Here is a 25,777-nt window from a genome sequence, read left to right as displayed (position 1 = left end):
ATGTGGGAAAAGTTTTAAAGTTGGTCTAAGCCTAGTGGTTTTTACTGGAAGGGTACCTTTGAAATTTGTACTGGCAGGATACCCTTCCAATACAAAGCCTATGCCAGACACTATGATGTAATGGTGTGGGGGTGGTACCAGTGGCGTAACAAAATTTGAGGCCCCCCCCACAAAGTACATGCAGGAGGCCCCCCCCTGCCCCCCCACAATCCATTCCCAGTCCAGAGATCTCAGGCCATGGACCTGCCAGTGCTAGAGGGGGCTCAAAGTTCGGGTGCCCCCTGCACCGTGGGCGCTGTGGGGGCTTTTCTTACACCACTTGATGGTACAAGGCAGGTTTAAAGAGGACCTGAGCAGGCAGAAAGAGAAACAGCACTATATCTCTTCAGATATGGTGCTGGCCTGTTCTCTTACTCAACAACAAAAGAGTGACTCAGAAACAACCATAAAATGGTTGTTCTAAAAAGTTAAAGAGAAAAAAAGGCACCAAGAATGTTTTTAAAAGAACCCTCACTCACCGACCTGGTCGGTGACATGCTTCATCATAGGGTTCCACCAAAGAAGCCGAATGCTTCCCTGGTGTGCTTCCACGCCTGACTTACAGTGGAGCAGGATGTTAGATACATGTGTGCATAGATAGCGTAATGTGAAAGTGATGATTAAAAAGTGTTTGGGACTTGCCTGTCCAATGATTTATTAAAGGCTGCCCAAATACTAATAAAAACGTGAAATGGATGTAAATCAGTCCTATAAAGTGGCTGGTGGCATCCAGAATTTTAAGAAATGGTCAACATGTTTCTGCTTAAACGCATTATTAGCAAAGCATTCGTCAGGACCCAGAAAAAATTCCACGGTGGTGTGCACACGCTAAGGCGCACCCTAACCTGTGGAATATTATAACAGAAGGTACAACTCACGGTTATACCCAGTGGTCTTGCGTAGTTTCACAGACCTTTATGTTAATTCCAACTTTGACTCGACAAATGACTTGTAACATGGAGTCACGGGGAGGTAGGAAGGACATTTGGGTTTTTCCCGTTTCGTCCGATCCTGGCCTGCACACCTAGCTAGGTCCACCCAGGTACGGCTGTCCTGTTCTCCCCTTCTCATGCAATGCAGCACAGAAGTCTTGGTTGCTGCATTTCATGACATATTTGTAAGTTTGCCACTAAAGTGTTACATTGCAATATTCAGCACTTCATAATAGCAACTGGCTTAAAGAAGAATTGGAAAAGGTTGCTGAATATTTATACCTTGATTAATATTTACTTGCAGTGCTATGCACAGGTGTAAATGTATAACTTTTGGGAGCTCATAAAAATTCCCAGTTGTATGACTAAAATGCTGCACCAGTGGCAGCATTCCAGGTGTACTGCTGGGATTTCATGTGGTAACTGCTATTTCCCCATTGTGAGTTGTACTCAGGTTACAACTCTGCTTTGTGGAGAGACAACATGCCGTGCAAATTCATGTTCTTTCTGTTTTCTTCTTCTTAGGGAAAACTTGTCTACAAGGAAATGTCTTTTCTGCTGCCCCACCTTAAGGTTTGATGGTGTTGTGCTCCCCTTTCCACCCAAGAAATATAGTAAATCCCGACCATTGCCAGCATGGAAATGGGTAGGAAAAAAGTTTGTGAAGACCAATAAATTCACAAGTTAGGGGGCATCTGCAATATCTTAATGATAACCATTCCTTTGTCGTACCACTTCCCACTTCTTGCATGAGGTTTACTCCTGTGTACGTCTACACAGTTGCGGGGTACAATTAGACTGTAGTAAAAGTATTTAAACCTGCCAGGCTTCATTTGTGTTTCTAGGTGACAGGTGAAAATACATTCATTTTGGTCCTTAAACATAGTTTTACATGCACAAATGGATTTTTAAACTAGTCCCATTATATTGCAAATTATGGGCCTCATTTACAAAGAGTTGGCGTAGGGAAGCACCACAAGTCATTTTGCTGTGCTGCCCTATGCCGATTCTAAATGGCAGGAATGAACCATATTGAAAAGATATGGTGCATTCCTGTCCTTTCAGCCTGTGCTGGCACACAATTTGTGGCTGAACTCCAACGCAGGCACCCTTGCACCACGGTACAAGGGTGTCTGTGCTGTTGGCTTGATTGTTTTTGAGCAGGAAGGGGCACACAGAATGCAGCACACATGGAAAGAGAAAAAACCAAGAAGAAATGTAAACATTTCTCCTCATTACACCTGCTGTGTGTAGGTGTAAGTTTTTGGTCCTGCCCCAGGTGTATGTGATGTTGTAGATCTGGCCAGTGTCAAATTCCATAGGTGTTGAGCGGGAACACCTAAAGCAACACACATGGAATGCCTCCTTGACATAGAATAGGGCCTTGCCTTACTCCATATCTATGAGGCCATACAAAGCAACGAAAGGTGGCTTTGTGTCGCCTTATAGATATGATTGAGAGGCCTGCGCCATCGGATAGTGATAAAAAGTGATGCTCCTGCGGCACAAGCCTCATGTAAATGAGGGCTTATGCTTCAAAATCACAGTGGAAAGCAAATTATGTATATTTACTTATCCCGAAAAAATGCATGGATCACACCAAACAAATTATATCTAGAAAAACACATTTAATGCAAATATTAATTCTTCATCCTCTGTATTTAATCCTCTGAGGTGTGAAACATTTCTATAATATTTACACTCATCAGGGTTATTCTAAAGTAAGTTCTTAAATCTGTATGTTATTGATCAGTGTGCTTACTCATGGATATTATTAGGTAAATTACACCAAAATCATGAACAAGACACAGCTTCTCACAGAAATAATATAGCAGCTTAGGTCCAATGTGTGCAGGCATCCTCAAGGCATCTAAAAACGGCCCCTCAGGGTGAAGAAAGTCAAAATATAAAAAAAAGGTGTCCACTCCTTAGACACTCCCACAGAGATATTGTGATTGAATCACCCAGAAATGAATGGGAGACACACGCTTACCTTGGAAACAGTAGGCATCGTACTTGGTCTGAGGGTCAGGGAAGTAGGTTTGGTTCCTGTAGCGGTACTTGGTGCGTACCCCCAACAGTCCACCTCCACATTGAGGTCTAGCCACCGAGATGGGGTACCGGACACTGCCGTCAGATAGCCAGCCATAGTCGCAGCGGTCGAAACCTTTCCTCCAGGCAGCATGGAGGTCTCCAACAGATGCCAAGATAGACTGCTTGTTCTCACAGGCCGCCTTTGCTTCCTCAAATGTCAGCTTGGTTGGAGAACTGATGTGGAACACCTCACCTGTGTAAAGGAATATAAAGTTGCATTATAACTTATATTCACACGTCCAGGTAACCGGATTGAGAGCATGTATACCACTAAAGACAACAAACAACTAAAGAATTCTAAAGCACAAAGGTTCCAATTGATAAATGGTAGGTGTGACTTCCTCCTGGAAATTCACAAGTAAATCAAAGAAAAAACAGAACTGATTACAAACTCCTCTGTGATCGTGATATGGACAGAAACGGATGTTTCCATTGGAACTGATGTCTGGAGAATCGCAGTGGGGCCGAGTAAGGGGGGATTTCGAGGGACGATGCTGAGGGAAGATGAATTCTTTCTTTAATTTTCCCTCTGCATTGTCCCTCGAAATCCCCCCTTACCGGGCCCACCACCTCACCGCTGTTACCTCCACGGACCACGGCTGTCCATATGTTCAGTCCTTACAGAGCCAACCATGGCCAAGTAAATGAAAGGAACAGGCTGTGTCTGTGTGGGGTAAATGCTGTATGCTGCAAAAGTATTCCAAGTGGAAATATATGAGGTGATTGTAAGCATTATTAGTAGTAGGGGTAGCTTTATAGGAACAGATGTAGTAGTAGCAGTAAGTGTGTTGGTAAGAAGGATAGTAGAAGTAATGGTAGTATTATGGGCAGTAGTAGTAGTAGTAGTAGTAGTAGTACCCATAGTAGTAGCTTTATAGGAGCAGATGCAGTAGTAGCAGTATATGTGTTTGTAGTAATGATAGTATTAGTAACAGCAGTGGCTGTGTTGTGGGGCATTGGTAGTATTAGTAGTAGTACCAGTAGTAGTAGCTTTATAGGAGCAGATGTAGTAGTAACAGTAGATGTGTTGGTAGTAGTGATAGTAGTATTAGCAGTAGTATTATTGGGCAGTAGTAGTATTAGTAGTAGTACCAGTAATAGTTGAAGTATAGGAGCAGATGTAGGAATAGCAGTAAGTGTGTTGGTAGTAATGATAGTACTTAAAGTAGTAGCAGCAGTAGTATTATGGGGTAGTAGTAGTAAAGGTCTTGGAGCAGATGTAGTAGTAGCAGTAAATGTGTTGGGGGTAATGACAGTAGCAGTAGTAGATGGACTATAGGAGCAGATGTAGTAGTAGCAGAAGTAATAGTGTTGGCAGAAGTGATGGCAGTAGTAGTAGTGGTAGGAGTCACATTTGTACGATCCACACTGCACGATTTCTTATTGTAACAAGAGACAATGGTTTACATTTTTACCTTCTACAGACTCCAGGCGCCATCATTGCAATAACTTCTACAAATTGTAAAATCTAATGCTTTTGCTCACAAAACAAGCAGTGGATTCAGCAGATTGGGGGGTTTATTTATGATTGGCTTGTGACACCACAGCATCACTTATTTTGATGTTATGGCCTCCCAAACCTCTCAATCATATCTATGAGGCCACACAAGGCCACTCTGCGTGGCTTTTCATGGCCTCATAGATATGGAGTAAGATCAAGCAAGGCAAGTCGCTGCGTTGCCTTATTCTGCCCAAGGAAGGCGTTCTATGGGCGCTGCAGTGGGTTTTTCAAAGCAACGCTTATGGATTTTGATACTGCCACAGATTTACTTATTCACGTAAACCTAGGGAAGCTCCAAAACCTTACGCCACCACAGAGCAGACGTAATGAAGAGAAATATTTTTGTTTCACTTTGTTTTTTCCTCTTTCGGTGTGTGCTGCATTCTTCAGCACACACAGAAAGAGGAAAATACCTCTCTGAATTGTTTTTGCGCAGGAAGGTGCTCCTTCCTACACAAACATAATCCTGAATGCAACGCAGACAACCTTGCACCGTGGTGCAAGGGTGCCTGCATTCGCTTTAGGCAGCAAATTGTGCTCCGGCGCAGGGGGACAGGACAGGAATGCACCGTATTTCATAAATATGGTGCATTCCTGCCCTTTCATATTGGCGTAGGCCAGCTAAGCCAGAAGCCTTGCGGTGCCAATTCCCCCTACATGGGGAACTTGGTTGACAATGGAAGTGACTCTGACACCAGCTCCTACACCAAGCAACTAGAGCAAATGTTAGAAAAGGTGCACACATTTCTCTAATCAATTTCAATCCATACAATCAGTCCAGTGCCACTGAGCTCTAGCCATCAGTGCAGAGCCGTTGCAGCCACATGAGCGTTCGCAAGGCTTTACTTGTTTCATCCCAATTTTTACAGGAAAAAAAATGTAATTATGTAGCATTTAAAGGATGCTACTTCTATTTCATATTTGGTGCCTAATATGTCTTTACGCCTCAATTTACTTTAGGGTGGGTTTACACCCAATTCCCAACGTCCGAGATTGAGGGGCACAGATCCCGACCCGTCCTGCTACAGAATCAGTTTGTAAGTAGCTTAGCTAATTGATTTGATGCTATCGAGATTGTTAATTTTGAAAGTCAGTCAAGCAGATGCTATGGAGCAGAAACTTTGATTTAATTTAGCACTCTTAAGAGGTTTGAGCATATTGCCTATATGCTATTGATTCGAGCTGGAGTGAGATCAAAGAAATGCAAGTGAAAGAAGTTCTCTGCGTGACCACATGATGGCAGTGTTGATGCATTAGAACAGCACTATGATTTTGGAACCCTTCTGGGTTTTTTTTTATGCTCGTTAGCGAGCTGATCTCTAAGTTTAAAACTAAAAGATGTAGATGATGATAAAGCTCTGCCTGGTTTGTCCATGAGCTGTGGTGGTGTAGGACAGGATTTTCAATAAGACTTGGTGGCATTTCCTTTACGCCCGCGTAGTATCGCGCAGATTCAGCGAGTTTACTTGGCGTATTTACTCTTAATTACTCAATTAGGCCGCATTGCGTAATTACGCGCCATTCGTGGGAAGAAAGAAAGATGTGCAAGTCATATTGCACAAAGGAAGTGATGCAGTGACCAGCTGCAGTAGCTTAGGGCTATAAACCAATGAGTACCAGGAGACAGCTATGATTCAGCCCACCTGAGCAGCAAAGACAGGAATGATATTGTGGTGTCTTCACAGCCGTTCAATGGATGGCGTTCTTAAAAAGGACGGGAGGATAAGAGGCCTTAGTCTGGGTAACACACTGGTTTCCTCTTCGAGACAGAGAATAGATTGGCTGTAAGAAGGGAGTCTTTTTCTGGCACTGCAGGGAAATAGCGTTTATTTTAAGGAATTATTGCATTCTGGCAGCACAAGTTAATATTTGAAATCAGCATGCCGAAAGTGGGTACTTGTCGGTATGGATGCTAAATAGCCTTTCAACATAAAACACATTAGGGCCCAGGGCAGGGGAGAGGAACGTGTCTCTCCTCTTTTGTATCTTTGAAGAGCAGGGCACACGGCACACATCAATAGTTTGTGTGTTTCTTCTTTGAAATAACCAGGCCATTTGGTGACGTAAACTGCAGGGATTCCCAGATGTATAAAAGAATCACGAGGACGAGATTCACACCGTATCAAATAGGGGCCAGAAATGAAGTGAAACTGGTGCACGACGGGAACAGATATAACACAAACCAAGTGAGTGAGTGTGGCCACGCAAGACACGTTTGCCATCGGAACTGTCATGAATGAGCAGGCCGTGTATGAGAGTACACACAGGGTACGGTCGTACTACTCCTTGGAGACAATGCAGGGACATTCTGAGCCGTAAGGATCGAATGTAAAGACCTAACCCCCAGATTCATCAAAGTCATGTTTTGCGAGTCCTTAATAGCGAATTTTAAGGATTTGCTATTAAAGACTCGCAATACGGGATGCATGCATAAATCGCAATATTTTTCGCGATTTCTACTGATTCCTTATTTTCGAATCACTAATTGCTAATCGCAAATAAGGAATGGCTTTCCCATTCATTCCTATGGGCCTTTAATGGCTTTTCCCATTCATTCCTACATAGGAATGAATGGGGAGTCATTCCTCATTTGCGATTCGCAATTAGTGAATAGCGAATAAGGAAACAATTTCAAGGGTGCCAGGGTGTCCAAAGGACACCCTGTTGCACCCCTGAAATGGTAATGTACACTGGTGTTGCGCACACACATGTCCCAAGGACATGTGTGTGTGTAACATACAACTTAGAAAAATGCACTAAAGTGCATTTTTCCAAGTTCTTGCTATTTACCACGTAGTCAGACTTTGCGGTTATAGCGGCCCCAAATGATGCATCCCAAATGCAAAAATACCGCTCGCAAAGGGCCAGATTCTCAGAATCTGGCCCTTTGCGAGCGGATTTTGGTTTGATGAATCTGGCCCTAAGACTTTTAGCTGATTTTTTTGAAAAAAACAGATATCAGGAATTGTGACATGATCTCTGCATCACACAGGCATTCGAAGCCTCAGCTTTGAAGACTGTTACATAGACACGCAAATAGAAAATCACACTAATATTGGCTAATCGTCTATACGGCAAGATTTACTCCTCAGAACAATGAATGACCAACAGTCTCACTGTCAGTCACTGAGGCTGACTTAGGCTTTTAATGTCCTTTTCGCAGGATTGCCATGGTATTCCTTCGTTCGAGTTATTGAAACACCCCTCGTATATGTGCCATATTCCCACCTTCAATATTAGTTCGATAAGTAACCGTATACGACTGACCCGTATTCGGTTTGGTGATCAGCCATATTTTAGCATTACATGCCTAACTCTTCTAAGGAAACACCTTCACTTGTGCATTTGTTTTTGTAGCGAAAAATGTTGAGCATCAACAAACTTCTAAAGATTCTCAATTTGGCAAATTTGCGAACAGAGCCCGAGTCAGGAAATGGGATTTGCCTGTGAGCACACAGTGACTTGAAGTGGGATGCTGGGATTCGAATCAAGTCTCCTAAATCCACAGTCAACAGATTAGCCACTAGACTGCATCTCCGCCTTGAATTCCGGAGGAAATGGAGACGACCCGGAAGTAAATCATTAGCTGCTTAACCAGCACAAGAGCAATTGAGCACTAATAGCGTTATCACTCTCTTCTCCACACAGATCAGCAAACATAACAGAGAATATGTCTGCTAGACCTGGAGAGAGCGTAATCACCCATTTAGCAGGAAGCATTCCAATGCTGCACAAGCTGTCGGTCCCATCACTCATCACTTCTGTGTTTTGAAACAGAGTCACTTTGGCCGCAATAAACATAGAAACACAAAAGATTGAATGAACAGGAGAAAAGGGAAGAAAAAGAGAAAAATGTAAGGTAAAAAAATAAAAGGCACGGTTCAGGGCCACCCAGGCTGCCTGCGGTCTCTCGCCTTGGCTTTCTCTGCTGATGTGTAAATGCGGTTCACCCCTTTGGTGTCTATGATGAACCTAACACTGAAACTGCAGTTTATATGTATTCGCTCTTACTAACAGCATTCCATGTTTGTCTAAAGAGCTCAAAGAAAGTGCTGCTTGGCCTTCACATTACAATGCTCTGCTCACGGGGAAGAGAGTAATGTGACTGTCTCAGTGGCAGAGCCAGGCCCCGGCCCCTTGGGTAACAGCACCATGGCCTAGGCACGGCCGTGGTTGCACTGGTCGCTTGTGTTCCAAAGAAGGGTCGTATTCCACGTGTACCCTCCTCACCTCATCCTCATCCGCTCCATGCCTTTCCTCCATTCACGACTCAAGCGCCACCAAGTTAGACTCGGGTCAATCAATATTCATGGGCTCAGACTTCATGGGAAGGAAAACTCAAGGCATCTGGTGATGGGTGTGTAACAAAGCCTTTGTTGTATTCCCGCCTTTGTTATAGCCAGGCCTACAAATGACTCACTAAGAAAGACTAAGAATGTCCTTGTGGACTCACCTCCACCTGTTCTAGGCCTGCTTCATGGTGCAGGTTTGTGCCTGTGTCACCCCCAAGCAGTGCTGAATTTGTGAAAAAAGAAGTGCCAGGGCTCTCCTCAGGAGGCCACTGCAACTTGCACTACACATTGCCCCTACCATGCTGTCAATGGCCGTTGACAACACAACTTCTAACCATCACACTCGTACAAGTGTGACAGTTCAGACTATTCCATGCCCCCAAAGCTATAAGAACATCTTGGGCGGAAGGTAATAGTCAATTTTAATATATACTGAATTAATAATTGACTGTTGATGTGGTCATCTCAGACAGCGCCACCTTATGGCAGACTGCCACAAGCGCAGGTGTTGACAATTAAGAGCCGGTGCCGAGCACCGGAAACCATCCGCTCAAATTAAGCAGAAAATAATGTCAACAGCAGAAGGCAATTCATTTATACCAGCATCATTTGGAATATTTTTATTTACCTTTAAGTCGTTGTGTATGTGTGTTTTTGCGTATGTTTATTTATTTACTTATGTCCATGTGTATCTGTCTTTGTGAGTTTCAACATTTGTGCCGTTGGGTGTATGAATGTGTGCATGCTTACATCTAAGTTTCTATGTTTCTGTGTTTTGTGTGTCTCTATGCATGTGTTTCAGAGTGTGCGTGTTCACGTCTGAGTGGGTGTGGCTTTGTGTGTGTGTCAGTGTGTGCGGGCAATATAAAAGAAACTCCATTAAATCCGACAAAAGGTCTGGCGAAAGGGCATCCAGTTAAAATGGCAGAGCATGTTCATGGGCTTGCCTGAAGAAACATTAACCAAAGCCAGGCTAATGAAGGTTTCAACTGCAACATGCTTAATGGCCCCTTTCTTCCGTGGTCGTTTGTGAAATGCACCCCTCTCATTCATTTGCTTCCCGCCCATTACAAAGAAATCCAAAACAATGTACAGTGAAGTGAAATTAGGAAGTATAATGAGGACCGGGCATGGTTTAATCTAGGTACTACTGAAAATATGGAAAAGTAAACCTGAAATAAAAGATCTGGGGAATTCTTCAGATTCGGCTGGTCTCCAAAGCACAGTAAGGTGCAAATTGTGTGGGACTCATTGGACTGTCCACCAGTGGGTAAACATCAAAGCGGTCACTCAAAGCTCTGAAGAGCAGCAACTTGAGAAAGTGGGACTAAAGCTGCTAACCAGCAAGTAGACCACACTATGTATGGCTATCAGTCTGCAGGCGGGATACATCAGCCCTGAAACCATACGCAAGACTATCCACTCCCTGGCCTACAACAAGAACCAAAGACAACCAAAACTAACACAGACAGCCTGAAGAAGGCCCGATCCTCCCCCATGGCTCACATTCATGTGTGAAAATGCAGCGAATGTTCAGCAGGCGATATTCATTGGTTAACAGTACCATTGCTGTGTCATTCTTTTCTGTGCAACAACTGTTTGAAAGGGCACACAAACGAGAATTTTTCTCACAATCATCATGCATTTTTCATTTAGTATATTATGTTATAGAAGATATATGTATACAGCATGCATTCTATCATTAGTAAGGGTTTGCCGCGCCAAGTAGAGGACGTGCGAAGTGGGCAGCTGGCCAATTAATTATTTTCTCATACAAATGGGCGATATGTTATTACAGCTGCCAGATCGGTTTCAGGCAGTAATTTGTATAACTCACTTGAACAAATTGTGTCTAATGATTTAGTTAAAGCAAGTTAGAGTGTAGCAAAGGTAATGTAGTGTGTAAGAGTTATTTTGTTATGTAGAAAGCATGTATTTTTCAACAGTCGTAAAAGAAAGTAATATATGTGGTGAATTGTTTTATAAAGTTGTTTCCCAGCAGTATCAAGTCATCTCTGTATAAAATCCCTCCAACTGGTTGCTCTGTTCCAAGTTACATCCTCTCATGCTGTTTTTGTCCTGGCTCATTGAGAAGCTTCTTCTACATGGTAGGATGCGTTTCAGCCCCCAAAATGGAGTGCAGTTCTCAGTTCCTTAAGTTCACTTGTTTGAAAACAGTTCTTACCACATTCCACAGCTGATAGTGTGAGAGTGCCAGGATGCTAGACACACACAAAATAATTATGTTGTTGTTTTCACCGTAGTGACCTGGCAGGCACAGAATTATGCTAGTTGGGAAACCAGTGGAATATCAGTGAGGTGTTACATGCAGCTGACATCGGGCGCACGTATACAGGACAAGAACGGTTTGACAGAGCCTTGCGAGACATAAGGAAGTCCTGAGTTTGTAGCGGGCATAACAAGAGATGCCGCCAGCCTCGGATTGGTAACACGGGCACTCGGGCAATGCCCGAGAGGCCGGTGTCTGAGTTCCTGCTGTGGGCTGCTTTTTTGGGCGGTGTCACTATTTTCGGAATACAGCCAGCGGCCCAGTGGGTGGCTGAATGGCCTTTCTGCAGGCAGATGGGCGCTCATTACCACAGCCGGTTTAGCAACAGACAGAGGTATCACTCCCTTTGTCTCGCTGGCCGGCCCATTAATGTATGCACATACTGAGCGGGGCAGGGGGCCTCAGTAGAAGTGGCCTCACTTGTTTTCAGGTGTGTTTCACCAGTGTAATGTGTGCATTTTTTTAAGCCCCCACTCCTTCTTTTTAATGCAATTGCGCTGAAGCAGTGATTTGAGGAAAGGCATTATGCAAATGGGGGCCGATTTGTTTTTGTGTGCCCGGGTCAATTTTCAATCCCAATCCGACCCTGGATGCCGCCTGTATAAATGGTGATGATGGTACTGTAATATTGGTGCTTCAGGGGCAGTACTGCATAGCTGGTCCTTACACCCCAGTCCTGATGAGGCCCAAGTAACAGGGCTGAAACGCGTCGACAGACAAGGAAAGAGGAATCTGTTAAAAACATAATGATTGTGTTCAAATTGGACATATACACCGGAAAAAGATATAGAGGTGGATAGGGTACCTTAAGTGTGCAAAGGATTACCTCACAGTGGACCGCAGTGAATTGAGAAAGCGGACACTTTTTTTTGCATTTAGGGAGTTAGGAAATGATTACTGGTTAATTTTTGTATAATTATATATTTGTGTCTATGTTATTGAGTGTTAATGTTTTATGTAGATTAAATGAATGATGAAAAAAGGAAATTGAACAACTGTTCTTAAGCAGTAAACCAATGAAAGTAAATAAATATTGGTTATGATCAGGAGTAAGCGTTGATATGTGACCTTGTAAAAAATATATATTAATGAGATGGGACTAGGTACCGCTGCGTAGGAGTAATTGAATGTACCCTATTAATACTTTGGGTCTATTTGTTCCTCCACATCATTGTTTTTTGTGTTGTTGTTGAGGTGTCTGCATGACTTGATGGCTTCTTCACATTTTAAATGTTTGCAAAATGCTGCACCTGGGGAGGAGTAACTCCCATTGCAGACCCCCAGAGCTTTTGGGAGGACGTTACACCTAGTGCCCCATCATCTAACTCTCAGAGGTAGGTAGGCGAGTCTAGCAAGATCGGTCTTCCTTCCTGGTTCTTGGCCATTGTTATACCTGTTATCCTATTATTGTGTTGTATCATAATATTATTTCTACTAGTGCCCCTCACGCCACACACTCCATGGGTAGACTAAGGCAGACCAGTGTCCTGATAAATGCTAAAGATCCATCAGGTTTGTTTTAGAGGCACACAATTGATGATAATTTAGAAATGAGAATTATCATAACCCTTTTTTCTTACCTTTGTGAAAAGGGGTTACTAGTAAACTTAGGTGTTACCTGCACACACACACATACACACACACATTCGCAATATTATTCCTCTATACCCATTGTGTCACTTTTACTTTAAGAGATTCTGCACGACCCATGAACACAATGACAGAGTAGTAGCAGTAACCGTGTGTTCATGTGTGAGACGTGTGTGTTGGTCACACATCTCCTAAGATTCCAGAATCCTGGCAATGTGCAGAGCAGACCATGTGATGTAGCATGCCTCTCAAAGTGGGCGGTGTTATGAATTCCTGATGTAGGTTACAAGGCTATTTTAGTTTTAGAGCGCATATGTACACGGAGATAGGGTGCCCTTCTGTCATTAAAGGCTACAATATCCTTTTTTATTATAATTTTATTAGAGATGAGGCATTGTAGCATTAACATTTTTTATCTTTAACTACCACACCATTGTTGTAGATGGCCCTCTTAGAACATGTACATGTGTATTCAAAGGCTTGCCATGAGTTACATAGCTTGAAGGAAATTGGCACATGTGGTTTACAGAGCTTTGTTGATTTTTAATCTAAAATAATTCTGCTGACCCTGCCCAAGCACAAACTGGGAGGACTGACAATATGCATTCACATACCAGCGCGCTATAATTCCTACCACTGCACCCCTGGCCCTAGCCTAGCCCCAGCTCTCAATGCCCCTTCTCTGCCCCCTCTCCTCCCTGAGATAAAGTTTCCACTATCTAGAGGCAGCTAGAGAAACGTTTTTGGGGAACGCTTTCATATAGGTAGATATGGGTGAATTAGGCCACCCAGTACCAAAACCTTCAAAAGTGCCCCCTTGCACTGCCTACACATTATTTGACTGGATTTAAGCTCAAGGTGGGTGTGGGGGGAGGGGGGAGTTGAGGCTTATAGTAGAATGAATATCTCATTTTATTAACTCACACCCTTTCATGTTAATAACCTGCTTTCGGAAACAGTAGGGGGTTTTGTGAGTGTAGAAGCACATAAGTTCCACTAATTCACATGAAGCCATGGTTCAATGCGTGGCCGATCTCTTGACCTTTTAAAACAAAAAAGATCTGCTGTTTTAAGCTGGTATTTATTTTGCTGTTAGTCATGTCAGCATTTTCTATTCTTGCTTAAATATGAGGGCTGCTGGAATTGGACAAATCCTCAAGATGCCAACAATTAGGTTAGGATGTTTTTTTTATACTTGTGATGTTTACTGAACATACCAGGGGACTAAGCCTCCTGTTCATAAATGGCATCTGTAGAATACCCTGTTAACAGGGCCAACATTGCTTACCAAACATTGCAACTCTGACCAGAATTACCCTCTATTGATGTCTAAGAAAATCCTGCAATGCATGTGTTTGATTCCTGTCAGGGCTGATATTGCCTTTCATCCTTAGAAAGTTGAAGAAAAGAGCATTAGTGTTTTTTGGTGATACAAACTGCCAATATTTAAGTATCAGGTGCGTTTGTGGTGGTGATGTACGAACGGTCAATAATATTATTGTTATGAGACCCATTCTATTTGATGTATATTTAAAGCCTTTAAGAAAGCATCTGTGTTAACAAGTAGAATTTTTTGTTGTTGAAGTTTTTATATAGCAGGAACTCGAACAGAAGATATCGGAGCACATTACATGAGCACCAGTTACATTACATAAGGACAAATTCATTTTTTGTAGGTAAGGGGAGATTAAGTGATTTGCCCAGAATCACAGGATGTTGAACCAACGCCGAGACAGGAAGCCCTTTCCTCAGTGCCAAAGTCGGCAGTTTTAGCTGTTACCACATCCTCTCATATTAAAGACAGAAGCACTGCACACCGACATGCCCAAGTATGAGTGTGCTATTTCAAAGGGGGCATTCCTGGAAATCTGGGAGCAGTTTACAGTTAAAGGCTTGACTTAATCATAAGAAAACTATTCATAAAATGTACTATTATTTCTCTTCATTTGGAGTTTATGGAAATTGCTACATAGCAACTTGTGGTTGCTTCAGGGAGCTTGGGATAAAAATACAAATATGAAGAAGAATAGGTAATAAACGTGGAGGTATATGGACCAGACAGTCAGCCAGCAGAATGGGGGAGAGTTCTGGTAAGAGCACTTTTGATAGAATATGGAGCCAACAATGTCCATAGGTGCCAGAAATGGTGAGATCACAATTGGTCTCAGGCATCTGACTGGCAGGACGAAAAGGTGTTCTTTCACAGGATGAGTATTGATTTAGAATATTCCAATCAGTTTTGGACATGGAAACTGACAGTCGCATTGCCTATCTGTTTAAGCGTGCCCGCATCTTAAGATCTGCACTGTAGGATTGCATGTCAGATCCCATTCTGCATTATCACAGACAGCGACAGTTGCATTGACTCTCATCTATCAGTCCTGCACCATCCTGTGTGTTGCCCCATGTATCCCAAACACGCCTCTCTTACAGTTTCATTTATTTATATACATTTATGTTCCCCATTCAAACATAGAGATCATATCCTTGTTCCTTGTGTAGTTAATAGCTCCCAGGCTACACTTATTACTTCTATTTGATCTAAATTATTTAGTCCTGATGCCAGTGCTTAATTTGAGCTGGTGGTTTATGGTGCGCAGTACTGGCACTTAATTGTCAACACAGTGTCTATGACAGTCTGCCACATGGGGGCACTGTTTTTTTTAATAAATTCAGAGTTGAGTACAACAACTGTTGTTTATTACTCCAATATACATTAAGAATGACTAATACCTGCTGCCAAAGCCTTTGCTTTAACTTTGGTCAGAATTGTCACACTTGTAGGAGTGTGACATATTAGTTATGCCGTTATTGTAAGTGACAGAGGCAGTGGGCAGTGCAAGCAGAAGTGGCCTGTTGACTAGGGCCCTGGCACTTCTATTTTTCACAAATTAAGCACTGAGAACCAACCAACAATTCTCAATTTAAGCCTCATCAATACAAAGGCCAATTAGACCAGATATCCAATGTCTAATTAAGGTATACAGCAGTAAAGCTGATATGGGGTAAAAGAGTAAACTGCTTCTTTCCTGCGGCACCAGAGGGATAACACTCAAGTCTCCCCGGGCCAGAGAAGAGAGACCTCTCATTGTGATGTGATACAGAAGCAGGAACTAGAGGGTTGCTGTTTGCAGCTCATGATGGTAAAAATGAGTCCTCCATCTTAACAGTGGTGCAGAAGAGACTGTCAGAGAGTTCTCACTCTTGACTTGTGCAATTAAAGAAAGCAGCTGTGGTACAGAGTTTGCTAGAAAGTTTTATATCTTGATTGTGCTATAAGAAAGAATATGTTATCTCCAAAGTGTGTCAGAATTAAGAGATCTGTCACTTCTTAGTCAATAGCAATCCTTTACCAGATATAGAGTAATACAGTCTTATAGTGAAGAAGAACTATAATACAAGTGAGATTTGCAGAGGAAACCTCTTCCAATTCTCACTGGGAGAACAAGAGTATCTGCATGATCTATCACTTACAAAGCTAGAGGATCTCTCGACTTTTCTATAGCTGTATTTAGAATCACCCGAAAGCTGCAAAATAAACTAATAAAAGAAATGTTGAGCCTATGTAGGAGCAAGTACATCTCGGCAGGAAATATGGTGCTGAGCAGTGGGGTTCTAATAATTCTGGGATACTCCAAGGAGCAGAAACCAGCTTCACCGGCAGACTGTTGTCAGTCCCGGGAAGCACAGCCACTCTAATATGTGACAAAGAACTGGGACAGACATTTCTGGATAGCCTAATTGGCCTGGCCCCTTTATTACTTTGGGTTAAAATCTGGAGTACAACTGAGGCCGCTGTGCCAAGAACATGTATGGCTGATTGCCTGTCATTAGAAAAGACCAACCAGATACCATAGTCATCCTACGTCAGGAGCCTCCAACATTCTGTAGTGAGAGCTACTTCTGATCAGTGAAAATCACTGTGAGCTACTGAAGGCTAAACAACTTGTGCATTGTTACCAGAAACCCCAACGCCCAGCTACATTACCTGTAAGCCTAATGTCCATAGAGCCAGATAATATGGTTTGAACAAAATACTTTGACTAAGGGCACTATGACAAGGTGTGTCAGTGAGAGCGCTGTCTTTAGGGATGTATAAACTTGTGTACCTATGAAGGAGATATATTTGTATGGGTGACTGAGATCCTATGCGGTATGAACTTGCAGCACAGGACTTACCTTTCACCATATGTGGCACCGTTTACATGTATAACACAAACATACAATCTTTTTTTTAATGGAAGAAATTTAAACTGCTGAAAAATAACCTGCAAAAAAGTTTATAATAAGGAAAAAGTGTCTGCACTTTAAATTTCTCTCATTTAAAAAAAATTACTGTCTTTTCTTGTTATAGTTATGGCACAGTGTCTACTGGCCACTGGGAGTAAGGGGCCTGCTGTTTGTAAATGCAACACTTTGCAATGGTAGAAAATTGAAATGAAGAATTAACTTAATCATTAAATTAACTTTCCATTAATTTTCTTCCATTTAAAAGCATTCAGAAACATCAATTTGTTCACAGCTCCAATAATGAGTTGACAAGGACTTATTTAAGAGCTAAATACCTCAGTGTTCCAGTTCTTCACCTCTGTGCCCCAGTCTAAATCATAAATATGAATCTAGCACTGCTCATTATCAGACCCTGCTGTCTGCAGTCTGAAGATAATAATGTAAAATAAACACAGCCTTCCCTTAACTTTAAAAGGAAAATGTGAACCTGTGCTTATTTAAAAATGAACTCAAGACTGTGACCTACTCTGAAGGTGTCTGAGAGCAACTGGTAGCTCCTGATCGACTGGTTGGAGACACCTGTCCTATGTGAAAGACACATTGATGATATTAGGCTTAACGGATCTGTATGAGAATCCCTCTATGGCTGGGTTCGAACACAAGGTGTGTGTTAAACAATGTTAAATGGACCACTGAATAAATACTCGCCTGGAAAGCGCCCAGATCAAGGGCTCAATTGTCAGGTACGCTCTTGTATCCATTACATGTAGCACTGAGCCGTACTTAGGGTGGATTGAAAATCCCACATATCGATATTGGCTAACTAATCTCAGGCTGCGAATGTTGCATTTCAAATGTGCCTTTCCCATTGCTGGGGTCTGGAAAAGGGATCTGCCGCCTTGTGGGTGTGATGGCACCTCAGTACAAAGCACTAGCAACTTCGCTTCATTTTGCACTTCATATTCAGAGCTGAGATGCTCTTTCCTAGTTTCAATTTTATGCAAATCAAACCTGAGACTCCATAAGGAAGGGCTATACCTGGGCTCGCTGGATTTGTGTTATTCATTACTGTATTTTATACAAATTGCCTATTTCATCCGGAAAAGATAGCAATCATAATGCAATTCTCTATATTGGATGATTTTTAAATGTTGTCTATTTTCATGACCTGTTATTTTTAAGACTACTCCCATTGTATATTTTTTTTTATGTCTGTGTTACTTTTATGGCCTTTTGACTGAATAAAATTTTATTTTACATGACTTGACTTAAAAGATACTATGAAAAACCTCTCCGTGGAAAATCATGTAGAGGTATGTAGAACAAAACACTGTTTCCGTTATAGTACACAATCCTGTCAAGCAGCCAATCCTCAAGTATATTTGAGCTGGAATTTAGTGCATAGGGTGTGAAGATGTATAATGCTAAGTAGATTCAAATGTTTGCCATCATAAAAACTGTGATGGATGCACAGAAGAGTGTAAGATGGATGGAGAAAACTTGCACCTTATGTAATTGTGATACCATTGAACATACTGTATTTTTATGCCCTGCCTTAAAAACGTACCAACAGATATTTTTAAAACCACTTTTTAAAAAATATGGCATTACAATGGCAACAGATGCAACGGAGATGATAAACTGTCCAGGTAATTAATGAATGTGTTGTGAACATTTTCACATGTTTAGCTCTTTTTTGCAGTTGTATTAATAGATGGATTTTGATTCTTTTGTTTTAGATCTGATTAATAGATCTGGATCTCTAATTTAAAAATAAAAACTGAAACTGAACTTAATTCCAGTGCCCAATGCGTTTGAAAGCATGAATATCTAGTATATTAACATAGGCAGTTTTGCAGTCACAAAACTTACTATTACCACTTTTGCATCAGCAGACTGACTTGTGGATGTGAATCCAAATAGTCATGGCGAGAGCAGTTTGATACATTGTAACCGTTTTGTACCCATATAAGGGAGGTATATAAATACTCCACCTAATGAAAGCAGAATCTATAAATACTTCAGATGACCAGCTATTATAACCTTACAATTATATCACGTTTTTCCACAGACGCAGGCCCTTTCCTTCATCTCCCAGAGAAAAAGCTAACATTTTCCAAGCCACTCAGCAGGCAATAAAACTTTACAGGTATGATTTATGCTACAATTAAACTTTTCCATAAGCCTTGCGACTGTCTCTCTCTTTGACTGTTAGGGGAGGCATTTGAGTTTTTCAGACTTTTGGGCTGATTAAATTGGGAACTTCTGATCTTTGGTCCATGCCGTCTGTTGATATTAAATTGCTAGCTTACAGCTACAAACATAAAAGCATACAGTAGAAATAAAACGAAGATAATGTTAGGGCTACCACAACTTCTTAATGTTCAAAACAGCTAGCAAATGCAACCTAAAATGTATCACAGAATCTCAACGAGGAACACTTCTGGTCACTGACTGCATCACTCACGACGTCAGAAACAGAAAATGCTCCTGGGAGAGTAAAGATGGCAGCACAAAGTAAACCTCGGTGGTTAATCACACCCATATCCTTCTTCACTAGTTCCATAACCTGAAAACTCTGGCTATGGATAATTTAGCACCCTTCTTGGTACCCAGTGAGTTGGTACTGTCATTCCGCTTGCTCAGTAAATTTCTCATTGCTCTGAACTTTGTTCAGTACATTTAGAAGTCTCTCTGTCTCACAAACGTATGAGAAGATGGAAATCATGCTAGAGTGTGATGATGTGAATGCCTATAACTGTAATAAGAATATGTACACATTGCTTGGTTTTCAGATTCCTCCAGCATCCAAGGTTCACAATTTAGTGACATCGTTTTATATTTTTGACTATTGTCAACAGGTTTTATCACCGTGAAGGGCTCTACGAGTTTGGTGCTCTTCTGTCACTTCAGAACTTTGCATCATGGACCTCATGGACGCACAGCTTTGTGATAGCATGTTCTAGGTGTGGGGAAGTTCTGGATTCAGAAGCCCTCCATGGAATAGTGAGAAGCTTACATTTATTCAGATTAGATGTGGAAGTGTGGCTCTCTCTTTACAATGGAAACCCATTCTTGTCTGGCTGTGCAACTTGTGATATTCCCAGCACAAGCCATGCTTGGATTCAAGGCTTGAATTGAAATCACATGCCCGCCCATATTTTAATCACCACTATGACCTCCAGTCCTCAGGTTCCTATCACGTCTCCTATCACTCAACACTAGTTTTGAAATTGTGTTGGCAAAACCTGAATACACTTGCGTCAAACAGATCTTGAGTCTCCATCAGTTTCAGAAAATGTAAGACACACCTTCGTACAATATGATTTTGTTTCAATATGTGATTTTAGTGTCTGGATATCATGTTGACATCCTTCAGTCTGACAAATGTAATTTCTCCACCCACAATGTGCTTGTTGGGTGTCCCCAAAGCTTAACATGTGCCTGTGAAGATGAACTCAAAAGTGAGCAAATTAATTGAAATACATAATCATGCATTAAGGCCCTCCGGTTTCACTGAGTGGTTCTGGTGATCTGATAAACTATGAAATAGTGGGTTTTTCAGCCATCCGTTCAGCTTGAAATTAATCTCCCTATAATGTTTGTTTGATTCCTTTCTTTAGTATGTGCTTCCGGGAGAGAGCAGACCAAGCAATATCTGACGAGAATAACATTGTCTGTGCCTTTTGATTCCGTGCCAAGTGTCTATGTGAATTGAAGATTAGATAATTTCCAATAAGTTAGCACAGCAGTGCTCTTGACAACCCAATCACATCTATCATGCTGCTTGTGTTACGTCATCTGCACATAAAATGGAAACCATAGGTGAAACAGAAAACAGAAGAATGTAGTGCAGATCTAGGCTGAAAGCACAGGAGAGGAGTTCAAGGCAAAGGTGAAGAGAGGAGACACCACAGAAAAGCACTGGAAAAGGTTGTATCTTCTGGGGCTGGGATCCAATGCCAGACGGACGAGAAATAGAGGAATGGCTGAGGAGAGGACGATGAGAGAAAACTCTATGAACAGGGGACAGAAGGATTGGAAGTTGTTGCCAATGATATCAGATGTGGTACACGAATCTCAATAGACACAGAAGAAAGGAGACACCACATAGAACCAACAGAAGAGTTGAGGGTGTCTGCCAGAGGAAGCTAGTGCTAGGTGACATGCCAAAAAGAAACGACTGGGAATAAGCAGATCAAATAAGACGTTAGGACCAATGGGCACAAGGAACTGAGAGCTGCTTCCAGTGGGAGTTGGCGCTGGTCAGCATGGCTAAATAGAAGCGGGAGAGGAAATGCCACAGGCTTAGGAGGTGGAAAAAGCTGATAGGTGGTACTAGAGGGCAGCCGAGGCTACTGCAGGTAAGAGCAGTGAGGCCGGCTTTGGGAGGGGGGGGGATTTCAAGAGACGGCCATAAAGAAGAATTAAAGAAATAATTAATTTTTGCTGATGGTTGTCTCTCAAAATCCCCCCCAGCCGCCCCGCAGCCCCACCATTCCAGCCTGCAGCGGCCCCAGCTGATAGTGGGAGCTGCTGCATGTACATGTCCTGGGCAGGTCCCCGCACACTCTATTATTGCACCAGCCAGTCGACGGGTAACAGATGGAATGTGGGCAAAAATAGAGGACAAGCATAAGACCAGAAGAGAAGGAAAAATGGAACGAGTGACAGTGTGAAAACTCACAAACGAAAGAGGGATGGGGAAAAAGAGATGGGAGGGGAGGGGAGGGGAAAGGGAGAGGGAGAGGGAGAGGGAGAGGGAGAGGGAGAGGGAGAGGGAGAAGAGAAGAGAAGAGAAGAGAAGAGAAGAGAAGAGAAGAGAAGGAAATGGAATGTGAAAGTAAAAGTAAAAGGGAAAGTGTGAGGGAAAGGAAAGGGAAAGTAAAAGGAAAACGGAAAGGGGAAGGAAAACATAGACAGATAAAGAGAATTAAAATGAGTAAGTGGAAGAAAGAAAAACTGGATGCAAGAGAGAGCAAGAGAAAAGAGTGAGAGAGAGAGAGAGTTACTCGAAGCTGCACCGGACAGCTAATACATCTTGAAGCTTTTACTCAAACTGGTCTGGCATCTACTTTGCAAGTAGGTGCTGACAGTCAGTCTTCCACCCTCTCCTTATTGCTGTTTATTATTGCAGCGTTCGTCTGTAGAGGGATGCCAAGAGTTAAACTTGTTATCAATAGTAGTAGTTTAAATCTCCTTTTATGGGTGGTCCCAAAAAGATAGTGTATGTAGCTCTCCCGTAAGCTGTCCAAATCATCTCAATAAATGCTCTCGTACTTTAAACAATAGGTATGCTGCTATGCGATGCCCATCATGACATGGGGTTTCTATTAATAGCATCACCAGCAGTCACGGGGAGAGTGTCCCGCAGAAGGCAAGGCGTGCGCTTGAATTAATTATAGTTTCCGAAACGTCCAAGGTTTCCTAGTAGAGCATCGTACGTCTTTGCACCTTCGGACACCAAAGAGAAACCATGGCCCCGAGAGGTATTATATCGAGTGACGTATCCGTAGATGTCGAAAGAATGAAGAACAGATTCAAGAGGGGGAGTTGGCAGGTTGCGCTACACGTTCGTGTGTTTAGTCAGCTGGAGCCCTCCAGCGCCGAGGTGTAAGTCAGCAAAAGCGGCCAGCCAAACCCTGAGGCTTGGGCTTGCAGGAGACGGCCTGACCAGTAAGTGCGAGAGTGGAAAACATGACCCCGCTCAGGTTACGACAATAATCCACTGGGTGTTATTCTTGGCAACGCCTTTGATTTCTCCCTCAGAGTGGTTCCCGGCCCTAGTCTGTCCGGTGCTCTGAGAACGGTGCGGTGTTCCCCATGTGTGTGGCATGCATTGCCAAGGAGGAAAAAAAAATCCACCACCTGGCCATTTAAATGTTCGTTTTTTTATTACAGCCAAAAACCGCAGACGAGTCTGAGACACCGGGCTCTTTCCTCTCAGACAAAGGGCGATTGAAAAGCGCCGCCGTGCGAGCTCTGCGCCCCGAGGCTTATCAGCGGACTTCCCAGCGCCTGCTCAGTCTCACTCGTCTGTAAGCCTTGCGTGCGTTTCCTTCTCGGTGACACTCCTTCTGGACAATATAATCTTGACCGCGTCTATCATGAGTCAAGAGATAGGCCTCAGCGGCTGGCCGCGAGCGCGGAAACGAGGCCGAGCACGAGCGCGGCCTTCGTGGCTGCCGTGGCGTGCTCGGCTGCCACGTGCGTTGCGGCGCAGGTCAGAGTTCACGGAACTAGTCACCACGGGCGCGAGCGAGCACGAGGGGGCGTTATGGCGACCCGCTCTGGGTACTACGGTGCCAGGTAAAACCCTCCATTGGGGCTTCAGCAGTTGCAATCATTCCTTTAGTGAATCGTCATTGTCTCAACACGTTTAATGAAAATAAGGAGGTGGATATGCTATATTCGTGGGATATCTTAGAATGGCAACTGTACTTGTGGAATAACGACCATACCTCCCTCCGTTAATCAGTCAATTAATATTTCAACTAGTAAAATATTTTCTGTGAATATTATCTGATGATGTGACAGAATGTTCTTTTGTTGAACATGCCATCTTCAGCATTCGCATAATGTTGCGGACACACTCCACAGAGGAATATACTAACTCCCCCATGGAGCCCAAGAGACATAAAAGCTCATATTCTATTCAACCATGGTGAAGTAACCAAAAGAATGTGCTCAGGATCACAGCTGCAGTCCCATGGCAGCAGGAGAGTGCAGGTCTGCGGAAGCTGCTGACTAGGGCTTCATACAGAGGCCCACCAAAAAGCAACATCCACTCAGTGTTTCAGAATAGGCACAAAAAATGTTAATGAGGCGAATTTACATATGATGGATTTCAGTGAAAATCATGTGGACCTATGTTGGTTATTCTGAAAACCCGACTGAATTTCACTACTCAGTGGTGAGCAATTAGATGTAGCTGGGACTAGCAGCTGCAGTCCCTGGCCTGTGTTCAGTCGTGGCCCGTGCAGGTAAGCGCAGTGGGGTGGGAGGTTGAAAGTGACAAACAACGGATTAGGGAAAATAAAATAAATAAAACCACTTACCTAGCGTTCGTCACATCGCCGATGTGTCGAGCGCAAGGTAAGTGGTTTTATTCATTTATTTTATTTTCCCTAATCTGTCTTTTGTCATTTCCACCCCACCGCCCCCACCTCGCTTACCTGCACGGGTCGCCACTGCCTGTGTTTGTTAACAAGGGCACTAACAGAGGTTCTCCGCTCCATGGGGGGATATATGGCGGGGAGCCGGGGTCCAGCGGGGGGAACGTGGGCAGGGCCACCCCATCCTTCCGGGTGTGGTCGGTGCGGATTGGTCACCGCGCCTGCTGCAGGGAAGCACGTAAGTGCTTACGGGGCAGCAGTTGGGAACCGGCCATTATGTAAGCGGCTGCACTGGGGTAGGCAAGTCTCTGTTTCCTGCCTGCTCCAGGACAGGGTCGCCGTCAAACTTTTCCCCGCTGCATGGCCACTGGACTCCTCTGCACTTTTGCCAGTTGAACCAGTGGAGGTGTTGGGGCCCCCGCCACCAGCCTTTTCTTTTCCTCCTGGAACCGGTTAAAACCTCCCTGGGAGCTGCGCACGTTGTTGAGTTTTTCTCACCCACCATGCCAAAAAAATAGGATTGTTCTAAGGTGTTTTTTATGAGGGAATTGTTGCTGCTTAGAGTGATGAGCATGTTAATATATGTATTTGTGTTTGGTCATGAATTAGATTTTGAATTCAATCAGGTTTGCTCTCTTGTGGTTTGCTGTAAAAGTAATTTTCTATCTTGTGTGACTAACAGTTTTGCTTCCTTTTTGTAAATTGTCGTATTTATGTTGACAGTTGAGATAAAGATTGGGGGACAATTAGGCTCTTTTTCGCCATCCAGTTTTACCACATTTGATATTGGCATTCATGGACCCTCCATGGGGTGGTGCCACCAGGTCAGAAGGAGGTGGCAGGGGCGCAGGGGGTTTCTGGGCGGTTGCTGACTCAGTCCTTTACCTAGCAGCCACCCGTCCAGACGCAGTTGGGCATAACCTAGCACTGGCCCTTGGGGGGTGACAAACCTGGGTGTAAGGGGTGCCCCGCGGTAGGTATACTAAGGGCAGCCGGGCCTCCTGTTCAAGATTTCGCTGACATTAGTGACCTCCCAGTAGGAACGAATGGGAGAGGGAAAAGGGGACTCCTCCCATAAGGAGGACAGGAACAGCCTAGTTATGCTTAGGTGATTATGATGTACTAGAATTTATGTTAACCTTTCCATGCGTCGGACAGCCCCGGCCGTACGACGTCACGGTGGGCGTCTGCGTCGGATGGCCCACGGCTGTCCGCACTGCGCACGCATCATTTTTTTCTGCATCTGGGAGACCTAAGTACTCTTTGTAGTTTTCAATCCTTGCTTGTCTCCCACACACTCAGGGCCTGTAGGAGGCTACTGAATGCCTGTGAGTGGGGCAAGGGATCAACCCTTTGTTGTTATCAGGGATCACAGGGTGCTTGATCTCACGTCTACTGAAGTGCCATCCATGTCAACAAGCACTGCCATGCTGCTGAGGGAATTGCCTTGGGGCCATGGAGAACAAGAGCGAAGTTCAAATTATAGGTGAGAATCATAACCAAGAATAAAATAGCAGACAAGCTGTGGGTGAAGTCTCAGAAAAGGCCTGCAGCCCTCCCTATATTCACATAAGATAATGTGATGCCTTTATTTGCTAGGAAGCAGAAGAATGCCGAGGCTGATACAACTTCAGATGGTCATTGATTGTAATAGGGGGTAAGAAAAACACCATTATTATTTGCAGATACCATGC

General features: G+C 43.3%; 1 protein-coding gene across 1 annotated transcript in view; it reads right to left on the bottom strand.

The window, feature by feature from the left end:
- Positions 1–25,777, bottom strand: part of LOC144818189 (versican core protein-like) — a 181,417-nt gene that overhangs the window by 97,398 nt on the left and 58,242 nt on the right. The window contains exon 6 of the mRNA XM_078675329.1: positions 2,965–3,258. Within this exon, the coding sequence (XP_078531455.1) occupies positions 2,965–3,258 (294 nt within the window). The remainder of the gene's footprint in view (positions 1–2,964; positions 3,259–25,777) is intronic.

The sequence above is a fragment of the Lissotriton helveticus genome, chromosome 2_1, assembly GCF_964261635.1.
Source record: "Lissotriton helveticus chromosome 2_1, aLisHel1.1, whole genome shotgun sequence".
Taxonomy (NCBI): domain Eukaryota; kingdom Metazoa; phylum Chordata; class Amphibia; order Caudata; family Salamandridae; genus Lissotriton; species Lissotriton helveticus.
The sequence above is the reverse complement of the archived record's forward strand: the minus strand, read 5'-3'. Positions and strand labels throughout refer to the sequence as shown.